This window comes from Micropterus dolomieu, linkage group LG08, assembly GCF_021292245.1.
Source record: "Micropterus dolomieu isolate WLL.071019.BEF.003 ecotype Adirondacks linkage group LG08, ASM2129224v1, whole genome shotgun sequence".
NCBI lineage: Eukaryota > Metazoa > Chordata > Actinopteri > Centrarchiformes > Centrarchidae > Micropterus > Micropterus dolomieu.
Genome location: NC_060157.1, coordinates 11219337 through 11241042, shown reverse-complemented (window position 1 = coordinate 11241042; position 21706 = coordinate 11219337). Strand labels below are relative to the sequence as shown.

General features: G+C 43.8%; 1 protein-coding gene across 3 annotated transcripts in view; it reads left to right on the top strand.

The window, feature by feature from the left end:
• The window catches only part of LOC123974891 (nuclear receptor coactivator 3-like), a 76477-nt gene that overhangs the window by 42892 nt on the left and 11879 nt on the right, over positions 1-21706 (top strand). For 2 of the 3 annotated variants that reach the window (XM_046055903.1, XM_046055902.1), the window contains exons 2-10: positions 8058-8149; positions 14445-14552; positions 15368-15528; positions 17419-17519; positions 17609-17783; positions 19817-19990; positions 20667-20753; positions 20915-21055; positions 21551-21698. In XM_046055903.1, coding sequence (XP_045911859.1) covers positions 14464-14552; positions 15368-15528; positions 17419-17519; positions 17609-17783; positions 19817-19990; positions 20667-20753; positions 20915-21055; positions 21551-21698 — 1076 coding nt within the window. In that variant the 5' untranslated portion in view covers positions 8058-8149; positions 14445-14463. The remainder of the gene's footprint in view (positions 1-8057; positions 8150-14444; positions 14553-15367; positions 15529-17418; positions 17520-17608; positions 17784-19816; positions 19991-20666; positions 20754-20914; positions 21056-21550; positions 21699-21706) is intronic. The other variant, XM_046055904.1, reaches the window with a different exon arrangement.

Here is a 21706-nt window from a genome sequence, read left to right as displayed (position 1 = left end):
ATATGGCATTGTTAATATACTCGGTTCATTGTTAATTAACTCACAAAAATGGTCCTCTATCTTATGATAATGTACAGCTCTTGCATAATTGATGGCTTCCAATGAGGCGTTTCATGTAATCTAGTTCCGCGCTTGGCAATTCAGGCATGTTAGACTGTGGGTCTGATACATATTGCACTCTCTACACATGTTCTTGACCCTGATATTTCTTTACAGCACACACCTTGAATCACACACATTCACAATGAGTCTCCGTCTGGGTTCAACTTAAGGAGACAGATGAAGATGTGTGAGGTTTACTCTCCTGCTCTTCATATTGTCTCTCACCCGCTTTCTCTCTTTCCTCTCTGCACACATGTTCAGCATGTGGCCAGGTTCAAATAAAGTAGCAGGAGCTGTTATTGACAACATACACTTTTTATGGTTATCAGGGTTGGACTGAAATGCAAGATTACAGTTCAGCAAAGCTTTTTAATCACCTGTCATCCCTCATTTACTGCCAGACTGTGCAGCTCACGTCACTGTTCATAAAGGTAAAATAGAGACTCTCATCCATTTTATGACGACACATAGTAATTTACTGTGCGCACAAATACATGTCAACATGAACACAGTGGCCGACTTGGTTGATCGCTAAACTCTGTGGCACAGACAGCACTTTTATTGCAGGTTCATGAAGTTTTGACAAAGAAAAATAAGCGCTGTGTTTACGAAGGTCGTGCATTGACGGGTCACAGGTTAAAGGAAAAACCTGACTTTATGAATGGAGAAACGCAACCAGTGCAGATGCTTCCAATGGACTCATTGAATGTGTTCAACACTGAAGCTGCTCTGGTTGCTTCTGGACATTTTATGTTGTCTTTAATTTGTCACCCATCTGTGTTTGTTGGCATTAAAACGCCACAAAGTGTCCCAATCCAAGAAAATTGTCTATGAAGCGGAGCTGAAAAATTCCACGTTAAGCAGGGCACCTCAGGATTAATTATGGTACTGAGGGAAGCTGTTTTTAAATCTTCATATAAGGTCTGAATGATTTTGACAGAGATTACAATATGTGTCACACATATAGTGGAAATTTCATTTTAATTGTTGCTGTTGATTCATTGTTAAGCCCTACTTCATATTCTATATTTGAATGTTGGAAATTAGTTTAGCTCATGTTTAGGTCTGTTCTCATCAGTGAGTGAACTGGTAAGTATAATTTTGAAGGTATTCATTTATAAACCGAAGTATTGCACAAAGTTTTCACCAGATAATGGCGCTATATGGAAAGTCGAGGCATCACTGAGTTGGTTGATTGAAATTTATCCTGAGGAGCACTTGCAAAACAGCTGTTTTTATATTTTTGTCAAAAGCACAAATGTCAACCTCATGGTGGTACCAGAGTTAAAGTCAGAGGATCACCCAAGTCAGCAGGATTCATCCTCTGAGGATAATGAATGAAAACTTCATGGTTATGTATTCCAGTTGTTGTCAAGATATTTCAGTCTGGGACAAAGTGATGGACTGAAAAACACTTGAAAACACATCTTGCTCACAAGCCTTCTCTATCATCTGTGGCGCTCTGCTGATGTATATGAAGTATAGACATGCTCTCTGTATACTATATCAATATCATCCATACATTTGCCCCTTATTGGACCAAATAACAGTGATAAATGAACTTTATAAGCTCACAAGGCCAAAGATAACCTCACTCAGGTAGGTCGTGTTTAGTCTATTCAATTGTAGACAAATAAGTTCATCAGGAGAAATAAGAATATAAACAGAAACAAAACACTGTTGAGGACTAGCGGTGCGTGTGTGCAGTGATCCCCCTCATTTTTTGATTTTCAAACGTGGGCTTACAGTATTTGATACTCCGTGAATTCTAAGAAAAGAAAATTGCCTCTTTTATTACATTGAGTGTCAGCCTGTACTCAAAACAGATGTTACACTGTAAAGTCATTTTAAAGTGGCCTTGAGCTATTACAAAAACCTGATGCAATAATTCTTCATTTCTTTTTACAGTTGCTCCTTTTTAACAATTGGGCCTCTCCGAGAGTTTAGTTGGGCTACTTGTGTGACAGCGGATTCCTTCTTATGGATTTTACAGTGGAGCGTGGTGCAGTGTGTGCAGTGAGTTTGGTTTCGTCTACCTTCGTGGAAAGGATGACTCATGCAAACGCCTGTTTCCTTTTTTTTTTGAATATGTAAATGCATGTTTGATGGCAGCCTACAGCAGTCACACCCTGGATGCCAGGATGAGTTTTAGTTTTAGACCTGCCTGGCCTATTTCTGCCCTGAGCCAGACGCTTTCCCTCTGCTTTTCTTCATCCTCCACCCCCTCCTCTTATCCCTCTCTGAAGTGTGAAGTTAGAAGCAGCAGGCTGTGTGCTATGATAGCAGTAATTGGTCTAAAGATGGAAAGTTCACTCTCACTTTGTCACTGAACTAAGAAGCAATTTGTTTTCAATGAGTGTTTTTTTAGCGAGGCTAGTTAAGAACAATATAACAGGGAAGCACTATTTAACAGCAAAGAAAAGGGCGTTGGGATGATGGAGACAGTGGAGAGACTGGCACTTTTTGTTCAAGTTGAAAAGCAGCACTCAGTCTTGTACGAGTTCATTGTAGACAGAGCTGGGTAGCTGAGAATGGCTCCCCTCTTTGGTACCCCCTTGTCTGTGGAAGCAAGCTTTGGACGTGGAGTTTTTTATTAGCCTCTGTGGTGTGATTTGTTTAAGGGGAGGCAAGGTGCCAAGATGTGGCTTGGCTCCTATTTTGCTGGATTTGTTGGAGGGGGACTGGGCGAAGCAAAACTAAGGCAGAGTACACACACACACACACAAACTTACACACAATGTACTTTTATGCGTTCTTCATTGTGCCGTTGTGTATGCTGGCTAGCGCACACAATTTCCCTTATTCACAGTCATTACAGAAGACAGACACAGAGAGAGAAAAATCTTGCAATAAAAAAGACAGACAGTAAAGGGGGGGGGGGGGGGGGATTACAGCTCACAAAGAAATGACTAGCGGATGTTCCTGAATTTAATTTGCCTATCTATCAGTCGCCTAAAGATGTTTTCTTAAAGGCACAAATCCCTTTGGCTGGACATGAATGTTTTTTAAAGGGTGTGTTTAAGTATACTCAAATAAAACTCAATCTAGCAAGCACAGGGGTTTGTTTTTGATAGCCATTTACATTTCGGATCCAGTTCCCGTTTGTGGAAAAATACCCAGATTCGCTAAGCTCAGACACCAACAAATCACTTATTGAACATTTTATATCTTCTCTCTCCTTTTTATTAGCAAAGACCAGTATACAAAACATTTAGACAATGTTAGCAGGATTCCCAGTATAACCTGACATATTTTTGATTTATACTGATATTGATATTTGGGAGTTGAAAAATACTACTTTGATATGGATCCCTTAATTTGTTTTCCTTTTTGTAAAAAAAATATGGCCAAGATACTGAGGATTTTGATGTTTTACAGTTGTCAGTGCTGTCAGGTGTACAAACTATGCGGTGTTTCCCACAGAATGACAGACACCCACGATTCCATTTTCAGCAGCAGGCGTGCCACTTGTGGAGGAGGCTTGTTAATGGTGTAGCCTATCAAAACGAACGAACGTGGTAGCTAACGAATGACATCTGGTCTGGTGTGTTCACTGTTGCTTTACCTGGTCTGAGCTTGTAAAATATCTACCATGTCCGTGTCTTGTAATGTAATAGATAACAACTCTCTGCAAAATGCTGAATTAGCCATCAAAAATACCTGGTCGGCCGTTAATATACATTGGCCCAAGTAAAGTCTGTATGTGGGGAAACGCGGCTATGTAATGAAGACATGGGTTCTTAAAAACGTCAAACTTAGTTTGGCATTTCTGTAATGCAAATTCTTATTGGTCAATATATACACTGATATGATATATCTGCAATAAGCTAATATCGGCCTAATACTAGTTAAGTTTACTTAAGTCACTTTCATTGGTTCAACTTAAAGTTCAGATGGCAGATTTCGCTAATTTTGTAAGTGGCTTGTTAAAAGGCCAAAATGAAACATTTGTCAAGTTTATGGGCTCTTTCCAAGCTGTTGTCTGTACCAAATATAATTTGTGAGGACACCACTCTATGAGAGCGCAAGTGGACTTTTTGATTTTGTAGTTCAGCAAGAGCAACCGAATAGTGAGTCGTCTGGCTGATCACGTCACATCGTTTTCAGGAGTCAAAATCAAAACTATCTGATTAGTAATTGAAACTGATCAATTTAATGGTTCAATATATGGATCAAATATATGAACAAATAAGATGTTAGTCAACACAGTAAACGCATTTGTCATCTCAGTCAACAAAAGCTGATTATAGATCTAAAGGAAATCTTTGAGTTTTAGTTATTTATAATTTGTTAATTGTTTTGCATTTAATGAGGGATTCGAATGGATTTGGATTCAATAAGAGGATTTGATGCTGGATTCAGATTCAAGAAAATTGAGCCCAGCCCATTTTCACATTGTTTACTTGTTTTTTTTTTTTTGTGTGTGTTACTTTTATTTTTTGAGTTGTGTTTTCTGGTTATTGCAGTACTCAAGTAAGTAACTAAGTTAAAGGCCTTCAAGGTTCCTATCGGTTCCTAGTATCTGACCCAGAACCATTGGCAGGTCCAAATTAGGCTATGTTCAGACCAGCTTATAAAACACTGTCCCCTCATTTATTTAGTTGGTGTCGGTAGAGTGGGGATGCCAAAGCAGAGGGTTCTGACAAAAAAAAATAAAAAAAGTTTGTCTGGCAGTAAACTTGAACCTGGTTCACATTTTGCTGCAACGCAATGCAACTTCCTCCATCATGGTGCTGCGTTGGCCATGCACACATTCCTGGGGGATTACTTTACAACGCAAACGCAGGATTTCTACTGTGTACCTCACAGTTGCTACAATGAAAAATGAAATGATTGCCCCGTTCTAACTTTCCACAGTTGTAAAACCCTGTCTCATAATAGAAACCACAGAAACAACTCCAGTTGCAGTGAGTGTGCTGAAAACGAATGGGATTTAAGTTTACTGCCCCGGATCCTGCATCACATGCTGACTGATTAGTCTCATACAAGGTCAGGTTCAAATGGACTTTGTAACAAAAAAGGAAAATGTTGTCTCGCTTTCTATCTCACTCATAGCAACATTCACAGAGTTGTTCCACACGTGGCGCTCAGATTTCTTCCTGGTTCAGCTGAAGGTGACAGATGAGGACGTGTGTGAGTTTTACCATCTTTATCTTATCAGGGCCGTTTCTTGGCTGTGTGCAACTTTACACTCATCGCAAACACACAAGCAGAGAAATAGTCCTTCCCTTCATATTCTTTTCCTGCTCAGCACGTGGCTGCATTCAGATTAAATGAGAGAAACACATGACCGTTCAATAGCTCAATGAAGGTGCCAAACCGCACAAACTTTTTTAAATGTTGTGCTTGAGCTTGAGGAGGAGGACAGGTCAGTGTAGATCACCGTCCATCGGTGGACAAGCCCAGAAGAAAACTAGAGCACACAGGTTTTTCTTTAATTATTTATTCAGTTCATGGGCTCAATTGTAATACAGTGTAAGAATCAGTAAATGAGATTATCAGATGTGTTTATAAACACACAGCATTCATTTTTATACCATCCATACTTTTGGATTTGTTAAGCAAATATTTCCTTGAGTCCCTTTTAGTCAATGTGTAATGCAGTTTTTCATGATTTTTGACACAATGCATGATTTTGCATTGTTTTGATGCCACAATATATTAAGTTGAATACCAATTACCAGCTTTAACAGAAGTCTGACAGTCACCATTTTTAAGTGTGTTTCAAGGCCATATAAAGCATATTAGGGACAAAAGTCCCAGTAAACATCGATTCATAAGGTGTGAGTTCTGCAATATTGTGTAACATGGAAAGAGGAAGAAATCTCAAAGGTTACAACAAACTGACCACTTAAGTTAAATCAGCTTCTCTGACACTTCGGTCTCTCGCGCTTGTACGGCTTTGAAATGTAGAATTGTCACAGAGATAAGATCTCTGCCAGTTATATCAGCTTCTTTGTACTGTTTATGATTTACTAGGCAATTCAAGTTCACAAAGTTAATGGCTTTTCTATGCGCATCCACAGTAAAATGTGAACTCTCTGGCTGCGTGTTTATTTCATCCTTTAACTGAATTTTTGCTTTTAACAAGAGGAAGATGCCGTTGTGTAAGAGATTTATTGTGTTGCCTAAGTGCAGCAGCAAAGCGCAAACGTTTGTACAGTAAAAGGTTGAAGGCTTGCTTAGCTGCCTGGTGAGGAGTAATTGAAGAGCACAAAGAGATAAACAAACACGTGTCGGGTGGAGGAAAGTGGACTGTAAAAAGGCCTCCGCGTCAGCGAGCTTAACATTTCTCCACAGACTCAACCTCTGCATCTTAAGCTTATTCACACTGCTTTTATATTCAAGGCTTTACGCCGGTTAACTACCATTTCATTCACTCTAGTTTTCATGGCAGTGTCAAAGTGAGCACAAAGAGCAGTAAGGATTGCACTGAAGGCTGTCTTGTCCCTGCTCGTGCACACCAAGGAGGACTACTTTTTATTTCTCCCCCGAGTTACTCTTTGTCACAGGCTGAGCTATAAATTCTTCCCGCTTAAGCAGCCTTCTCTGGCTCTATTTTTCTCCCCTTTCAATTAATAGGAAACACATCGGTTGAAGGAGGGTCTTGGTGTGTGAGAGTCCATACATCACCTAAACTAGAGCACTAACACACCCCCTCCAACCCTCCTCCGCCTCCTTCCTCCTGACACACACACACACACACACACACACACACACACACACACACACACACACACACACACACACACACACACACACACACACCGACAGCCCCCATCTGCTCCCAATCATGGGTGCAGCCAGCGGTCAGGTCGCTGACAACCTACACAACATAGGCACGCTAGGCATGAGGTCAGCCATACAAACACACATACTAAGACACACACTCATGTAGGCGTGTCCTGAAATCAGATATTTGGTTGTAAACATGCGCACTGACGAGACGCTCTGAAACATCCGCGTAAAAACAAAACAAAAGTAAACCTACATGCTATCTCTCTGTTTTACACACACACACACACACACACACACACACACACACACACACACACACACACACACACACACACACACACACACACACACACACACACTGAGGCACAGTGACAGATGAACATGAGACATCCTGGCAGCGTGCTTCACTGATGACAGGGTGTCATGGAAACGCCCAGTGTTCTCCATGGTTACGCACTCTTTACCCCCCACGGGATACTCTCTTATGATTGTTCAGACAGAACACTTGAGCTACTACAACAATTCAATGTGGCCAAAACACACACACACACACACACACACACACACACACACACTGTTTCTTATCAGGATCTAAATGGACACAAATTAGCCTATTATGTGCTTTTGGGATTAGAGCGGCGATTTAGCCTAATAGTCTGTTTTCGTGCTCTTGCTCACAAAGCATGGGAGATATTTGCCAATAAAGCCTTGACGTTTAAATCCTAGTTGTGTGGATCTGGAGTGCATCTTTAGTGGAAAAGACGCGAAAGCACTTTCTTTTACCTTCTCATAGTTAGACCGACTGGCTGAATTGTGGATCACATGCTGGCGTCACTTTCAGGTTTCGACCGTTTGGCTTCCTGTAAAGCTTGTGTCTCAACATCCCTTTTTGCGTGTGTGTGTGTGTGTGTGTGTGTGTGTGTGTGTGGGTGTGCGCGGTTGGTCTGGCTGTGGGAGAGGTCTGTGTGTCGATGCAAATGCACAGGAGCCTTGGTGTGTTTGCTCTGTACAACATGCACCAGTAATGAAGACAAAAGCATGTAGCGAGGCATGACTCCCTCACAGTTCCTTCTGTTCATTAAGCTGTTAATGCAGCTTCCTGTGCATGTGTCTCCAGGCCACTGATTAATAATGCTGCTTGTTTTTCATTAATATCACCGTAATGAACACGCAGAGTTGAGCATGATTGTTAAACTTTTCCTTTTTTCCCCCTCCAGACTCCATTGACCAGCCTATATACGACCCCCCCCCCCACCAAGAGTGAGGGGAGTGGGGATCTGATCGTCCATCATCTCGGCGCCGTCACAAGGTGGGCTAACATCCCATATGGTTGGCATGGTAACGGCCTGCTGGGTTTAGGTTGAGTGGTTTGCCAGAGACAGTTTCTTGTTGTTGCCACATTCTTGCAACATCCTCCTGACCTGAACGCTGAGAACAGTGTGTGTTTTCTGAAGCAAATGTTTTATGGAGGTGTTTTGTGTTTGAGGTCTGGATTTAGGAAGGTGGGATAGTTTTTGGCGAATGGGTGGTGGTGGTGGTAACTAGAGGGAAACAAAGAGGGTTGAGCGCATGATTTTCAGGCAGATGAGAAAACAGAGAGTGGGAAGATGGCAGGGAGACAGGAGGAGAAATCAAATTATTCTTTGTGCTCTACCTGCCACATAGGCTGAAAGAGAGCATTAATCTTTTACCCCTGCCTACAGGTGACAACAACAATCACACAACACACACACACACACACATACACACACACACACACACACACACACACACACACACACACACACACACACGTACCTAGACTTAACCAAACCGCACTCTCTCTTTCGTTCACGTGCAGTCTCACGCATGCTTTTGCAGACACACTGCCGTTGCACCGATAGCAGGAGTGATTGTGTGCAGAGTGAGGTGTGTAAGAGAGGGGAGGAGGGACCAGACTCCAGGCAGAGGAGATACAGGACATGAACAGCCAAGAGTTAAAACAGGGAAGTAAAAAGTCCTGTTCATTTTCCATAGATAATGTTGGGTGACTGACAGTTGGAGCACTTCTGAGACTTGGACGGGCATGAAACTCTCCCATTTAAATCATTAGTATAAAAAGCATTTGTTTCTTTTGATAAAAAGCCAGGAGAGAAGATTGATAACGACAACATCATTGAAAGAATTTACAGAAGGGAGAAATATTCCCAAAATCTATTCTACTGGGTTAGACCATCGGGCTTGTGCAAGTACTCCAAGCAAAGCAGCTGCAGCTCTTGTTATGTCACTGGTGTGAGTTTCCATGGTCAGACCAGGGCCGTGTGCCTCTGTTTTGTCAACAGAGATTATGAAAGAGAGCGGCTGGCAGGCAGGTAGGCGGGGGAGGCAACAGCTATTTGCATCACCCAGCCTGAGCAAGGCCTGCCCGGCAAACTCTCTCACCTTCCCTCTCCCTTCCTATCTACTCTTCCCTTTTGTCACCAACATCCAGTGCCCTGCTCACACCGGTCCTGCCTTCTTGGTCGTATCCACCCCAACTAAAAAAGAATGGAATGGAAACCGAGACGCTTGTCAAACAAACCCACAGGAAGTTGTGATGGCAGCCTGTGCCACAGTTCTGCCATCTCAGCGTTTGATAGATGGTGAATGAACGTACTCAACCAACCATTGTTTTACCAGTGAGAACTCTTCCATTTTTATTTGCCTTTCAATAAAAAAAATAAACAATTTCTGTGTTGACCTTCAAGCTCTTGAACAGAACAAATTGTGTGAGTTTTAATTCAACCCAGAATGAAGCTGTATCATTGGCTGAATCCACTCTGGGGTTGACGCTTAAACAGGAATAAATATGTACAGGTTAGTGCAACACAGAATAAAGATATGTCTTGATTGTATTTGTTGTTGTTAGTTTTTCCCATGCACTCGCCATCTGCCCCCAGTAAGTCTTTCCGACACGTTCTTGTTTGTTGCATTGTTTTTTTTCCCCTGCTGTGACTCACTGTGTCGTGGGAAGTCGTCTCTCCACTTTGCTTTCTGTCTGCCCAAACCTAATTTTTTGCTTTCGGTTTTAAGCTGCTGCTCATCTATTTAAATTCCGCTCCTGTAAAAGTCCAAGAGTTTAACTCACCAGTGTTAGTTATTGAAGCTCTGCTCATCTTATTGTAAACATTTTTATTGTGCTCACTGAGGTATACAAAAAACACACCAGAGTGAAAAAGTACCACTCGGTTTAAAGTCATAGTTCTAAAGGATGTCTAGAATTGGGAATTGTGTGACTTGAATATTTGAATTTAAGTTAGGTAAACAACTTTCTCCTTCCTTTCAAAACAGAACTCATTCATTCATTGTTTAAATTTGAGAAAACAAATGTTCTCTGATTGACATCCATGTAATGAATAGTTAATATTGAAAGTTTAATCCACCGACTCTACAAACCATTTAAAGGTTATTGTTAGAAACAATAAAAAATCTCTTTGCAAACTTAGTTTTCTTTTGTGCAATAAAACGGTTTGTAATTATTAAAAAAAAAAATAGCTGAAACAAAACAGAAACCCCACAGGCTGAAATGTCACATGCATCCCATTTACACAAAACAAACGATATATTGAAAATTTTGCTACTCATACAGTCAGTTATAACCCAAGCAACCCTTTCTCCTCAGCGTTCATGCATGCCAACTGCATGGAGGAAATTCATAATATCCAGTAAAATGCTTTCCACACAGCATATCAACAGATGTCTCAGAAGCATTGTGTCGTTTATGTTGAAGATGTCTGACTGACAAAGTCATCACTTTAACAGAGGTTAGCAGGAAGTTCAGGGGGTCAACAAGAAACATTCAGATGCACCCTCTGGGAACCGTGAACATGTATAGTAAATGTCATACAAATCTGGCCATTAGTGTTCAAGGTCATGGAGCAATGTGTTGATAAAGGGGGATATTTGTACATCTAATACGTCACAATTAGATCTCCTAGTAGTCAACTTATGTCTGTGGGACTGCCCTCTATCATGTGAACTTAACTTGGAATGGGTAGCATTTCCCTTTTCCCTCTGTATTGCCATAAAGCCATAAAGTCTGTGGTTCCTGGTGAGCAATGCTCCCATTGAGCTCCAGGCTACAGGGTCACTGGCAGGCTGCTGTCCTGTAGCAGACCTGAGGAGTTTAGCTTTACCCCAGGTGATGCCACAGCTGTGTTGACCTGAGTGATCCTCCTTTCACAAACCGTCTAACGACCCGCAAATTTGTGGGTCAGCTGTCAGCGTGAAGGCGGTGACCCCTTGAAATCATCAAGATCAGGGTCCTGACTCCGGTCAAAGGTAGTGTGAGCGTTCAGAGCTGCTTACCTGCATGGGTGCACTCACCTGTACGTGTCAGAAGGCTCTCCCATGGCGGCTGAGTCAGCTGGGAGCTAAATGTGTCTTTGTCTTATTTGAATCTCTGGCCGAGCCACAAGCAGCTGCTGCTTGGTAACCACTCTGATTAACAGCTTCCCACTATTGCCTCTGGCCCTGATTAATGTCTTTGAGTCATCTTCAACTATATGAGTTAGTCTATAGACCTAAATGAACATGCAGCTGATCAGAAGCAAATGCAGAAGCCGTGTGGCCCGGGGAGTGTGTTTGTTTCTGTCTAACTCTAAGCTGTTGTGTCATAAATGATGCCTTCCTTTCCACTTAATTTCCCCACTAATTTTTCCATCTTTAGGCTCTTTGTTTTCATGCTAGGTGTATCTCCAACTGAGCAGAGTAAATGTTTATGTAAACTTTCAAACAAGAAAGAGGTGCATGGGAATCAAAGTCTGTTTCCATTTTTATTGTAATATTCTGAAGAGGGAGGCAAACGTGTTCGCAGCTGTTCCAAACAGCCACACTCCTATGGAGACCGAAAATTTACATCCTTGATATAGACAAACGAGGCATGATAATTGTTTAAATATGAGGATAGAGGTGGACATTTTCAGACTATCCTGGGTGTGTTCCACTGAGTTGTAAGCATGAAAAGTCACAAAATAGTTCTCTTAAAAATAGTTGTAATAAAAAAGAGGGCTTGAGACACAAGAAACCCTCCTTACTATCATCCCTCATCTCCACATACCTGTACAACGGCTGCGTCAAGTGGGTGCGAATGTCAGATTGTTTGTTTTGGAAAGTTACACATATTGTCAGACACAGAATCCTTATTGCTGCTTGGATCCTTAAAGAAGCTTTTAGAGTCTTTTCCTCCAAATGTAACTGTATACTCTAACCATCTACAATAGATCATCAAAAATAAAAGCATAATTATTTTCATGACTTCATTTAATCCTCTTCTCGATGCACCGGCTTTTCCCACCATAGGCTTTTTTAATTTTTCCAATTCTAATTTTATTAACGCAATTAATACAACATGTGCATTAACCCAGGTGCAGAGACACTAAGTTACTGTCTGCTTTTTGTTCTATACTCACTCTCTCTCATTTACTGCTTCTCACTCTTTCTCCCTTAAATTGCCATCTTTATGCCCATCTCTCCTCCTCTCCTTGCTGCCCTCCAAACTTCCATCACCATCTTCCATTTCCCTCTTTACACGTCTCATTCCCACTGCCCCCTGCTGCTGTATTGTACCCACCGCAGCCCCGCTGCCTCTCTGCCACCAGGCCCCACTGCCTGTGGCGTGTAATTGACTTTCTCCCTGCACTGGAAAAGCGGGCGGCCTGCGCCAGGCTGGAGGTGACCCATTTCCCTGGGGCATTCAGCAGCCTCCTAATCAACCATTCTCTGGGGCCGCCTCATTCACTCTGCAATTAGAGCAACTCCCCCTTTGAGAACTCCATCAATAGGCTGGCAGGCAGGCAGGCGGGCTCGTACGGCGGAGGAGCAAAGACGGAGTTTTCACTCAAACACTTTGCTTTGGCGCTTCGAGTTCTGAACCTTCCGACTTTGTGCCTCCCCCTTCTCTGCTTTTTGCCTCTCCTGCTCCTCGTCTCCCTCGTGGTAGGTTTCATCAGACAACAGCAAGCGGGGGTTTTGTCTAACTATGAGCAGCAGACGGGGAGGCAGGTAGACAGGCACGCAGGGAGGCAGACAGGAGGAAAGAAGGTACTCAAGGGACAGATTAAAAGTGAAATCTGAAAGAAACTCAAAGCGGGAGGGATTGAGCAAGATGAGCGGCGCGTCTTCAGAGCATCTCTTGCTTTTAGAACAAGATTTATGAGTATTCCCCGTTGTTGTCTTGCAAGGGAATACACTTGTGTTTCACCTGGTCTTGAAGACATGCATGAAAGCAGCCTGCATATTGATTCTGTCTCAATAAGAAGGTGTGTTCACTGCTTGTTTCAGCCGGATATGATCTTGTTGCGAGCCAAGAGCGCCCGACTGAAGATTAGAACGTTCTCTGAAACGAACGCAATCAGACGTTTTTGTGGATTCGCTCTGATCCCACAAGAAGGAGCCTGAGATGATGGTGCATGGTGATTAAATAACAGGCCGGCATCTCTCCCCCTGCCGTTGGCCTGATTTGCTATGCAAGAGAGGCAGTGCTCTGGTCAGAGGATAACCATGTAATCAATGGAATGAAAAAGCTGCTCTGGCTGTGAAGGTTAAGAGGGGTACTGGAGGCTTTCAGCCCCCTCTGTGTGCCACACATGCATTCAAAACACACACCAGACAGTCTGAATGTTACATCTCCTCCTCTTTTTTCCCCTCTCACCTGTTCCCCTTCCTTCCTGTCTTTCCTTGACATGCTTTTATCTCTTTTTCTCTCAGTTTGCTCCCTCCTACTGCCTCTACCTCTTTTCGCTCTGATTCCCCCCCTCGGTATTTTTTTCTTCCTCTGCATTTTCTCTGTATATTGTCTGTCTCCCACTGTATTTGTTCTCTCTCTCCCCTTCATTTACTCTCCCTTCCTCCATCCTCTTTTCCCTCCCTCCCTCCTACCTTTCCCCAGTGTCAGCCACTGTCACTGTGGCAAAGAAAGTGACCAATCAGAGTACACTTCACAGCACCAGCTTCTCCCTCCCACCCTTATTTCTTCGGTTTCTTCCCTCTATCTCCTCCGCCTCCTCCTCCTCTTAGCCTCCTTTCGTCCCATCTGCTCTCTTCCCTACAACCTTTATCAGCTCACTTCCTGGAGACGAAATGTGATGCATTATGGGAGACAGACGGCTGTCTAACGGGGTTAGTTGTGCAGTGTGGCTTATCATCAGAGACACTGCTAATCCTCTGTGTGTGTGTGTGTGTGTGTGTGTGTGTGTGCGCGTGTGTGTGCGTGTGCGCAAGCGAATGTACCATATGAGCTGATGAACTCATACTTGCACAGGCCCACACAAACAAACACAAGCTCACATGCTTACTCTCTTTTTCGGAGAAGGAGGCAGACGAGACATGTTTATGTTCGTCAGTCTCTGCCAGGAGAATACGATTTGCATGATATAAGCATATTTTACCCTGCTGTGAACTGTTTTGCACCGTATCCACCAGCCTCTGTATTGGTTATTTTTGCTGAGTTCAAAAGGACAACTCCAATGTCTGCTACCCTTCACAATTACCTAAATAATAGGAGTTAAAGGGACTATATAATCCCTTTCTCTGCCTTTATTAATGCCTTATTTACAGCTATATATGTGTGTGCTCCTTCAAATCAGGTGCTGATATGTGTACACGATGAGCGGACTGGGGGAAAACTCCATGGAGCCTCTGAGCTCAGAAAACCGGAAACGCAAGCTCTCCACTTGCGACACGCCTGGTCTGGGGTGAGTGTGGCTGATCAGCACAAAATGCAGGGAAAGTGTGCTACCGGGTCAGTGGTTTCTCTAGCCCGAGCCATGTGGCTTCTTTTTGTGCTGCGATCAGTAAGAACCGAAAATGTGTACAAAAATATAAGAAGATTTTTAATGTACTTTTGGTTGTGTGAAAAGTGTTTTCTTTAACCTGGTAAAAGTCTTATTGAGTGTAAAGGATGGTAGGGATATACGCCTGCAGACTGACCCCAAACCACAAATGTATTTAAGTAGACAATGTTTTGAGTGGGATTGAAACGTAAATAAAATATACACAACATCAGGCCAAGATATCAGGCCAAAATATACACGACAGGCCAAGAAAACACTCATACTAAAGAAATAAAGACATAATGCATAGTAGCTATAAAATAAAAAGGGAGACAATTTTGAGAAGTACACTTATTCTAAAATGTCAAGTCCCTTGAGGCATATTTGTGATAACAGGATATATAAATAAAATAGACTTGACATGACTTAGCTTTCATGTCAAGACAGGGAGCAGGGGAAATGGCAAGCGTGCTGACAAGTTGTGGTTTTTGCGGTGGTTATGCGCTGACTATTTCCTGGCCAGGTGCAGTGACTTGCTGGAGTCTCTGTCGGTTTCTGGGCACTTTGTGTGCCTGTGCCCAAAAAGCAAACAGTTGCTATGCTTTTTCTATCAAACTACTTACCACATATCTTGCTGCCAAACTACATTGTTTTCAAATGTTTGAACATCACTGACAATTTGAGAAGAGTTGAGTAGCATTAGCCTAGCTCTGATCCTTCCACATTTCCCTCTGCAGCTGTGAGAGGAAGCGACGGGAGCAGGAGAGCAAATACATAGAGGAACTGGCGGAGCTGATCTCCGCCAACCTCAGCGACATCGACAGCTTCAACGTCAAACCAGACAAATGTGCCATCCTCAAAGAGACGGTACGCCAGATCCGCCAGATCAAAGAGCAGGGTGAGTGGACGCAGTTGTCTGAAATCCTAAAGGCTACTGAGAGCTGGAACTGGACAGGTGCACTGCAAGTCAGATGAACTGTTGAGAAGTGTGCGTGTGTAGGAAACATTGGGAAAGGTGTTGGAGTGGGGAGACAGCTGGGGGTTAGCAGAGACAAACACACGTGCCTCCTCAGAGCCCAGGTGCAAGGACAAATCAGTCATTCAACTCCCACAAATTTCACAGCCTCAACTGTTTATGTTTGGGAGGATACATGGGCATTGCTTTGTGAACCTGTCATTTGTGTGTGTGTGTGTGTGTGTGTGTGTGTTATGGGCATGCACAGCTGTGTTCTGGCCTCACCAGGGGCTGTTTAATTGGACGTTTGCAGGTAATCACATGCCCATCCATTCTGCTGAACTGCTAAATTATTAGTTCGGTTACAGCTGCTATTGTCGTAGTTCCGTCTCCATTATACAGCGGTCATTTCTACAGCGAACAATTTTAAAAAGCTGCAGGCTGAGACGCTTGCTTTGCAGATGCACCTTCAGTGCAGACTGGACATATTTTAACTCTTAAATTCAGACCTGTGTCAGTTAAAATTTTACCATTCAAGGCAAATTTCTCGAGATTAGGGTGACAGCCTGTGGTAAATTTTTTGCTCTTGTGTTTCTGCTCGGCTCAGTCAGCGACTGCCACCTCGACAGGATGGGGAAGAGGCTACAGCTGGCCCTGACTGGCTGCTGACATGTTGCCATAGTTACAGGAAGTGAAGACAGAAATGACACAGGCGTTTAGACTCTCTTTCTACCTGTTCCTCTTCTCCTCCTCTCACTTTCAGTTGCTCTTTCTGTCTGTCTTCATTTTTTCTCTTTTCTCCATCAATCATTCCTGTTTTTCACCTCACTTGGATTTAATGTACTCTGCTCTTGCATCTTCCTCCTCTTCTGCTTCCCCCACCCCCACACCCCCTCATCTGTATTGCAGCACAATGAGTTGCAGCATCTTCAGGTTTGCTCCCAGCATCTTAAGATATTGAGTGAACTGATGGAGTGCAGCCTCTCTCTTTCTGTCTCACACGCACTCTGTTAATGTCTCATTCTCTTTCCTCTCCCTCTTTCTGTCAGTCCTTCTGTACCTAACTTCACAGCGCCTGGCTGTAGGCAGCAATGGCTTTTTTTTTCTTTGTGTGGGCATCTGTGCCCCCTGGGAACTAATCAGATAGAATGATTCCTGTAGACGAGCAGCCCCCGCCTCTTTCTCAGACCAAGCCCTGTATTAATACAACAACCCAAACGCCAGCCGTTTTCTTTCCACATCCCTCTGGTTCAGCTCTGGCCCTTTCTGTCTCTCTCTCTCTCTCTCTCTCTCTCTTTTCTCTCGCTCTCTTTATCTGTCTGTCTTTCTTTCCCCCTCTCAGCCTCAGCCCCTCCATTAATTCAGGTGCCTCAGCTCCTGCCCCTGCACCATTACAGCTTCCAGAGCCTCTCTAGCTCTCTCCCGCGCGCTCTCTCTCTCTCAGCCCCAGCCTACCAGACAGTCCCTCAGTCTGACACTGAATATAAAGCATGAGGACGGCTGCTACCTGCTCCACATGCACCCAGCCCTCTACTCCTCCTGACGGGCTCCTCAGAGAAACCTGCCTCCGTCCGTCTCCCTCCTCACCTGTAGTTTTATATATTCAAAAAAAAAAAAAAAGGAGTGAAGATTGAAAAACGCTGCCCCCTGCTGGTGCAGCTAGAGTAGTAAATAACTGTTTCCTCCAGGTTCAGGTATCGTTGCTCTCACCTTGTGTTTCTCCTTTGCTCTTTTTTTGCTTCTTTGAAGGCAGCTGGGCTTGAAATGGCTCTATGTTGTGTTTTCTTTCTTAATGCATTTTTTCTCTTTTCCCCTCCCTTTTCCCTCCCACAGGAAAAGCTTCATCCAACGACGACGACGTTCAGAAGTCAGACGTGTCATCGACAGGTCAGGGGGTCATCGACAAGGACCACTTGGGGCCGCTCTTGCTGCAGGTGAGTCCAGCTCTCCACGCACGTCATTCGAACAATATTTTTCCAAGGTTTGATTGGCTGGTGGTGACTTCCTGCCGCTGTGCTCTCAGGCTCTGGATGGCTTTCTGTTTGTGGTGAACCGCGAGGGCAGCATCGTGTTTGTGTCGGACAACGTGACGCAGTACCTGCAGTACAAACAGGAGGAGCTCATCAACACCAGCGTGTACAACATTCTCCATGAGGACGACAGGGAGGAGTTCCACAAGAACCTACCCAAGACCAACAGTGAGAAACACACGCTCACACTTGCACACATAGACACAGGGAAGCTGCACGTCTGCTTAGAAGTAAACCCACTTGACATCTTTCACAGGGCCGAGGTATAAAACTAACTTTGAGAGGTTACAACAACTCCATACGCACCTCAACACAAACTCACTAAGTTATTTATTCCATACTTAACTCCTTCTTTCCTTATAATGAGGAGCTCCCAGGAAGCCTGTTCATGTGCATGAGTGGTTTTCAGAAGGACACACACATACATACATACACACACACACACACACACATACATACACACACACACACACACACACACACACACACACACACACACACACACACACACACACACACACACTCACCTGACAAAACACACGTGCACAGGAGCACCCACCCACTCGGTGCTAAGCAGGCAGAGCGTAGCGCAGCTGTCAGTCACACTCAGTGGTCCAGACAGTGTAAAACAGGCCTGAGCTCTATTCAGATCCCATAGCAGCCATCTGGAAACTACTTACTGCTGAATAATGCACCTCCACACTTTCCTCTGTTTAATTCACTGTGTGTTTGCATGTGCACGTGTATGTCTTATTGTGTATATTATCATGCATAGATGTCCGTAATGGGATTGCAGTTTTTGAAGGTGCTGTGTGTGTGTGTGTGTGTGTGTGTGTGTGTGTGTGTGTACACCCATGAGTATGTGCATAGAGCACTATTTATAAAGCTGATTAATTATGGATATGTGTGCTCGACTGAACCTGCTAAGATTAACTCCACAGTAATGTTCCTAAGCTGTGGTGGTTCCGACATGCCATTGACACGTTCTCTCACTTATTCCTCCCCTTCCCCTGCACGCTCCTTTATTCATTCACTCTCTTTTATCTTTTAAAACTCATCTTTACTCTACTTTTCCTCTGAGCGTCCCTTGTGCCTCCCTCAACTCACTCTTTTCTCAGCCTCATTCATACTTAATATGGCTGCCTACTAAGATGAATATTGTGGTTGTCTGTTTCTCAACCTGATTCTCGCTGCTCTCCCCACCCCTCATTGTGTCTCGCTCTGCTGCTCGGCCCCTTCATTATCTTTTGGTCCCATGAATGAAATACCCTCTCGCTGCACATTCCTGTGGGATGACCGCTGACCGTGCCAGCTACCGTCAAACACACACACTCGGACACAAGCGCTCAAGACACACATGCACTAACAAAAACAGACGCACACTCAGCGCACAAATGATGAAGCGAGCTTTTGTTATTGGCCAGTGTGTTTTTTGACCCCTCTGCCTTGCCTCGATGTTGGCTAATTGTGTCTGAGGGGAGACATCGGCCCCTGTGACAGTGCTATATTTTCTCTGTTGAGGAGAGAAACCCAAGGCCTTGTTAAATCACCTGTCACTATCAGTTAGCCCCTCCCCACTACTACCATCCCACCCTCCATCCTCCCCCGACATGTCTCACTCTCCTGGGTTCTCGCTTGTATCCACTCTGTACCTGCCAGACAGAAACCTCCAGCCAACTCAAGGCCCTGATAAGGCTTCACACAGACCTCGGAGGACAGTTAGATATCTCTCTGAAGTTTGCCTCCCCCTTTTCACTCTTCCTCCTTCTCCCCTGTGAAGGTGACCCCTGTCTAAATGAATGTGTATGTGTGCAGTGATGAGGATTCAGGGCCTAAATGAGGATAGATGGCTGAGTGTCCCTGGCCTCTGCCCGCTGCAGAACAGACTGAGAGGGAGTGTTATTGGAAATCGACACCTTGGCTACATTAATCCCATGGTCCATTTAGCCAGGGATCTGAACAGCAGGAGAGGCTTCTGCTTCTCAATTTAAGAGGGAAAATACATGTTGCAATGTGGTTTGTTTGTTTGCCCTGTGTGTGTTGGGGTATGTGGATCCGCGGCAGGAAAGGGCGTGAGCTGTTGCGATATTTGATTACAGAGAACCCATTCATAGCTACATTTGTTTTCAGTCCCAAGAGTTGCATGCTCATTCTATTTTACTCCCGAGTATAAATTTCTTTTTGTTTGTGTTTCCTTTTAGTAAATGGAGTGTCGTGGGGAAGCGAGGCGGCCCGACAGAAAAGTCACACCTTCACTTGCCGAATGCTGGTCAAGTTTGGCCACGCCCACGGCCCCATGGAGGAGGGGCCACGCTACGAGACTATGCAGTGTTTTGCTCTTACCCAGCCCAAGGCCATGATCGAGGAGGGGGAAGGTACACTGGCAGAGACCCAAATATACATGCTTTTTAGTTCACAATAAGGGGTCATTATTTTAGGAGTTCACTGTATTGAAAGAGATTTATTCATCTGTTTGTTGGCACTATTTAAAGTCCCCCTCCACTCAAAAATGTGTTTTGCCTGTTGTTACTTCACTTTTACCTCTGCTGAGCCGAATGATGTACGTGCAGACATTGATTCTAAAAGGCTGTTTTCACATTCATCCGCAGGAGGAAAGTAGAAAAGTTTCTTAACACATATATGTATAAGCATGAATTTATGAATTCACAGCTCCATTTGAAATCCAGTCGTGGTCCAGTATGCAACTTACACAAATTGGGTGTGGAAATGTAAAGAATGGAATTTTTTGATGCACGGAGAAAATTAGTTAGAAAATGCCCGCACATTGACAGAAATACTATATGAGGCTCATGTAAGATGCAGAAAGAATTAATACACATGTGCAAAAATGTGAAAAAAGAGAACATTTCGGTTATAGTATATATATTATATGTATATCATCAACACAACTTTTCACCTGACACTGTTTCTTGAAAATCCTGAGCACAGGAGAGAGCTAGAGAAGCAAATCTCAGAAAGTCAAAATAGTGAGCCTTAAGTAAATGCAATGATCATGAAATCTTACTGACACTCCTCTCCTTTCACCTGCAGACCTTCAGTCATGCATGATCTGTGTGGCCCGTCGGGTGACAGCCATGGAGAGAACGGAGAGTTTCAATACCCGGCATGAGCTCTCAGGTGAGGAGCTGCATACCCTAAATGCCCAAACACAGAACAAACACAGAAGCTCAAACAGGACATGATGTTCCTTCTTTATCCATGAACAGGTTTGACTCATCCCCCTTTCATGTCCTTGTTTTCTTCCCCCTCACTCGTCCTCCTTCCGTCCTCCCCTGCAGGTAAACTGATCCAAATTGACCAGAACTCTCTGCGAGCGTCGATGCGTCCCGGCTGGGAGGATTTGTTGAGGCGTTGCATTCAGATGTTCCTTCAGCACAGTGATGGGCAGCCCTGGTCGCACAAACGCCACTACCATGAGGGTGGGTCACACACGAACACACACACACCTGGAATCAACTGCTGAAGTCCTTCAAACTTAGCAAATTCATTCTTGTTAAGCACTGTTAAATCCACAATGAAAGAGCTGGAGGCAAAATGATCAGGATGTTGTTATTTAATTAACTGTTTACTCTGTAGTGTTTTCAATCTTCCCTCTTACAGCGCAATAGTAATAGCTATGAACGGTACACTATCTGACTTAAATTATTTTGAATTTGTTGTTGTTACCTATCTTGGCCAGGCCTCCCTTCAGAAAGAAACTCAATGAGACCTACTGGTTAAATATATAAACACACATACACCTCATGCATTAGTGTATTAATATCGATCTCATGAATACAAATGTCTGAGCGCAACAACATTGATCCTCTCTTTAATCACAGAGTGGCTTTACGCGCAAAGACAGTGATTGATGACCTTTGTTATCAGATTAAATGTTTCAGGGTGTTCATTTGTTGTTTTATCTGTCTGTGCAGCCTTTCTGCAGGGTCACGCTGAGACACCCTTGTACCGCTTCTCCCTGTCCGACGGCACTCCAGTCACAGCCCAGACCAAGAGCAAACTGTACCGTCACCCCATGAGCAATGAGCCTCAAGGCTTCATCTCCACTCACCTACTACAGAGGTCAGAAA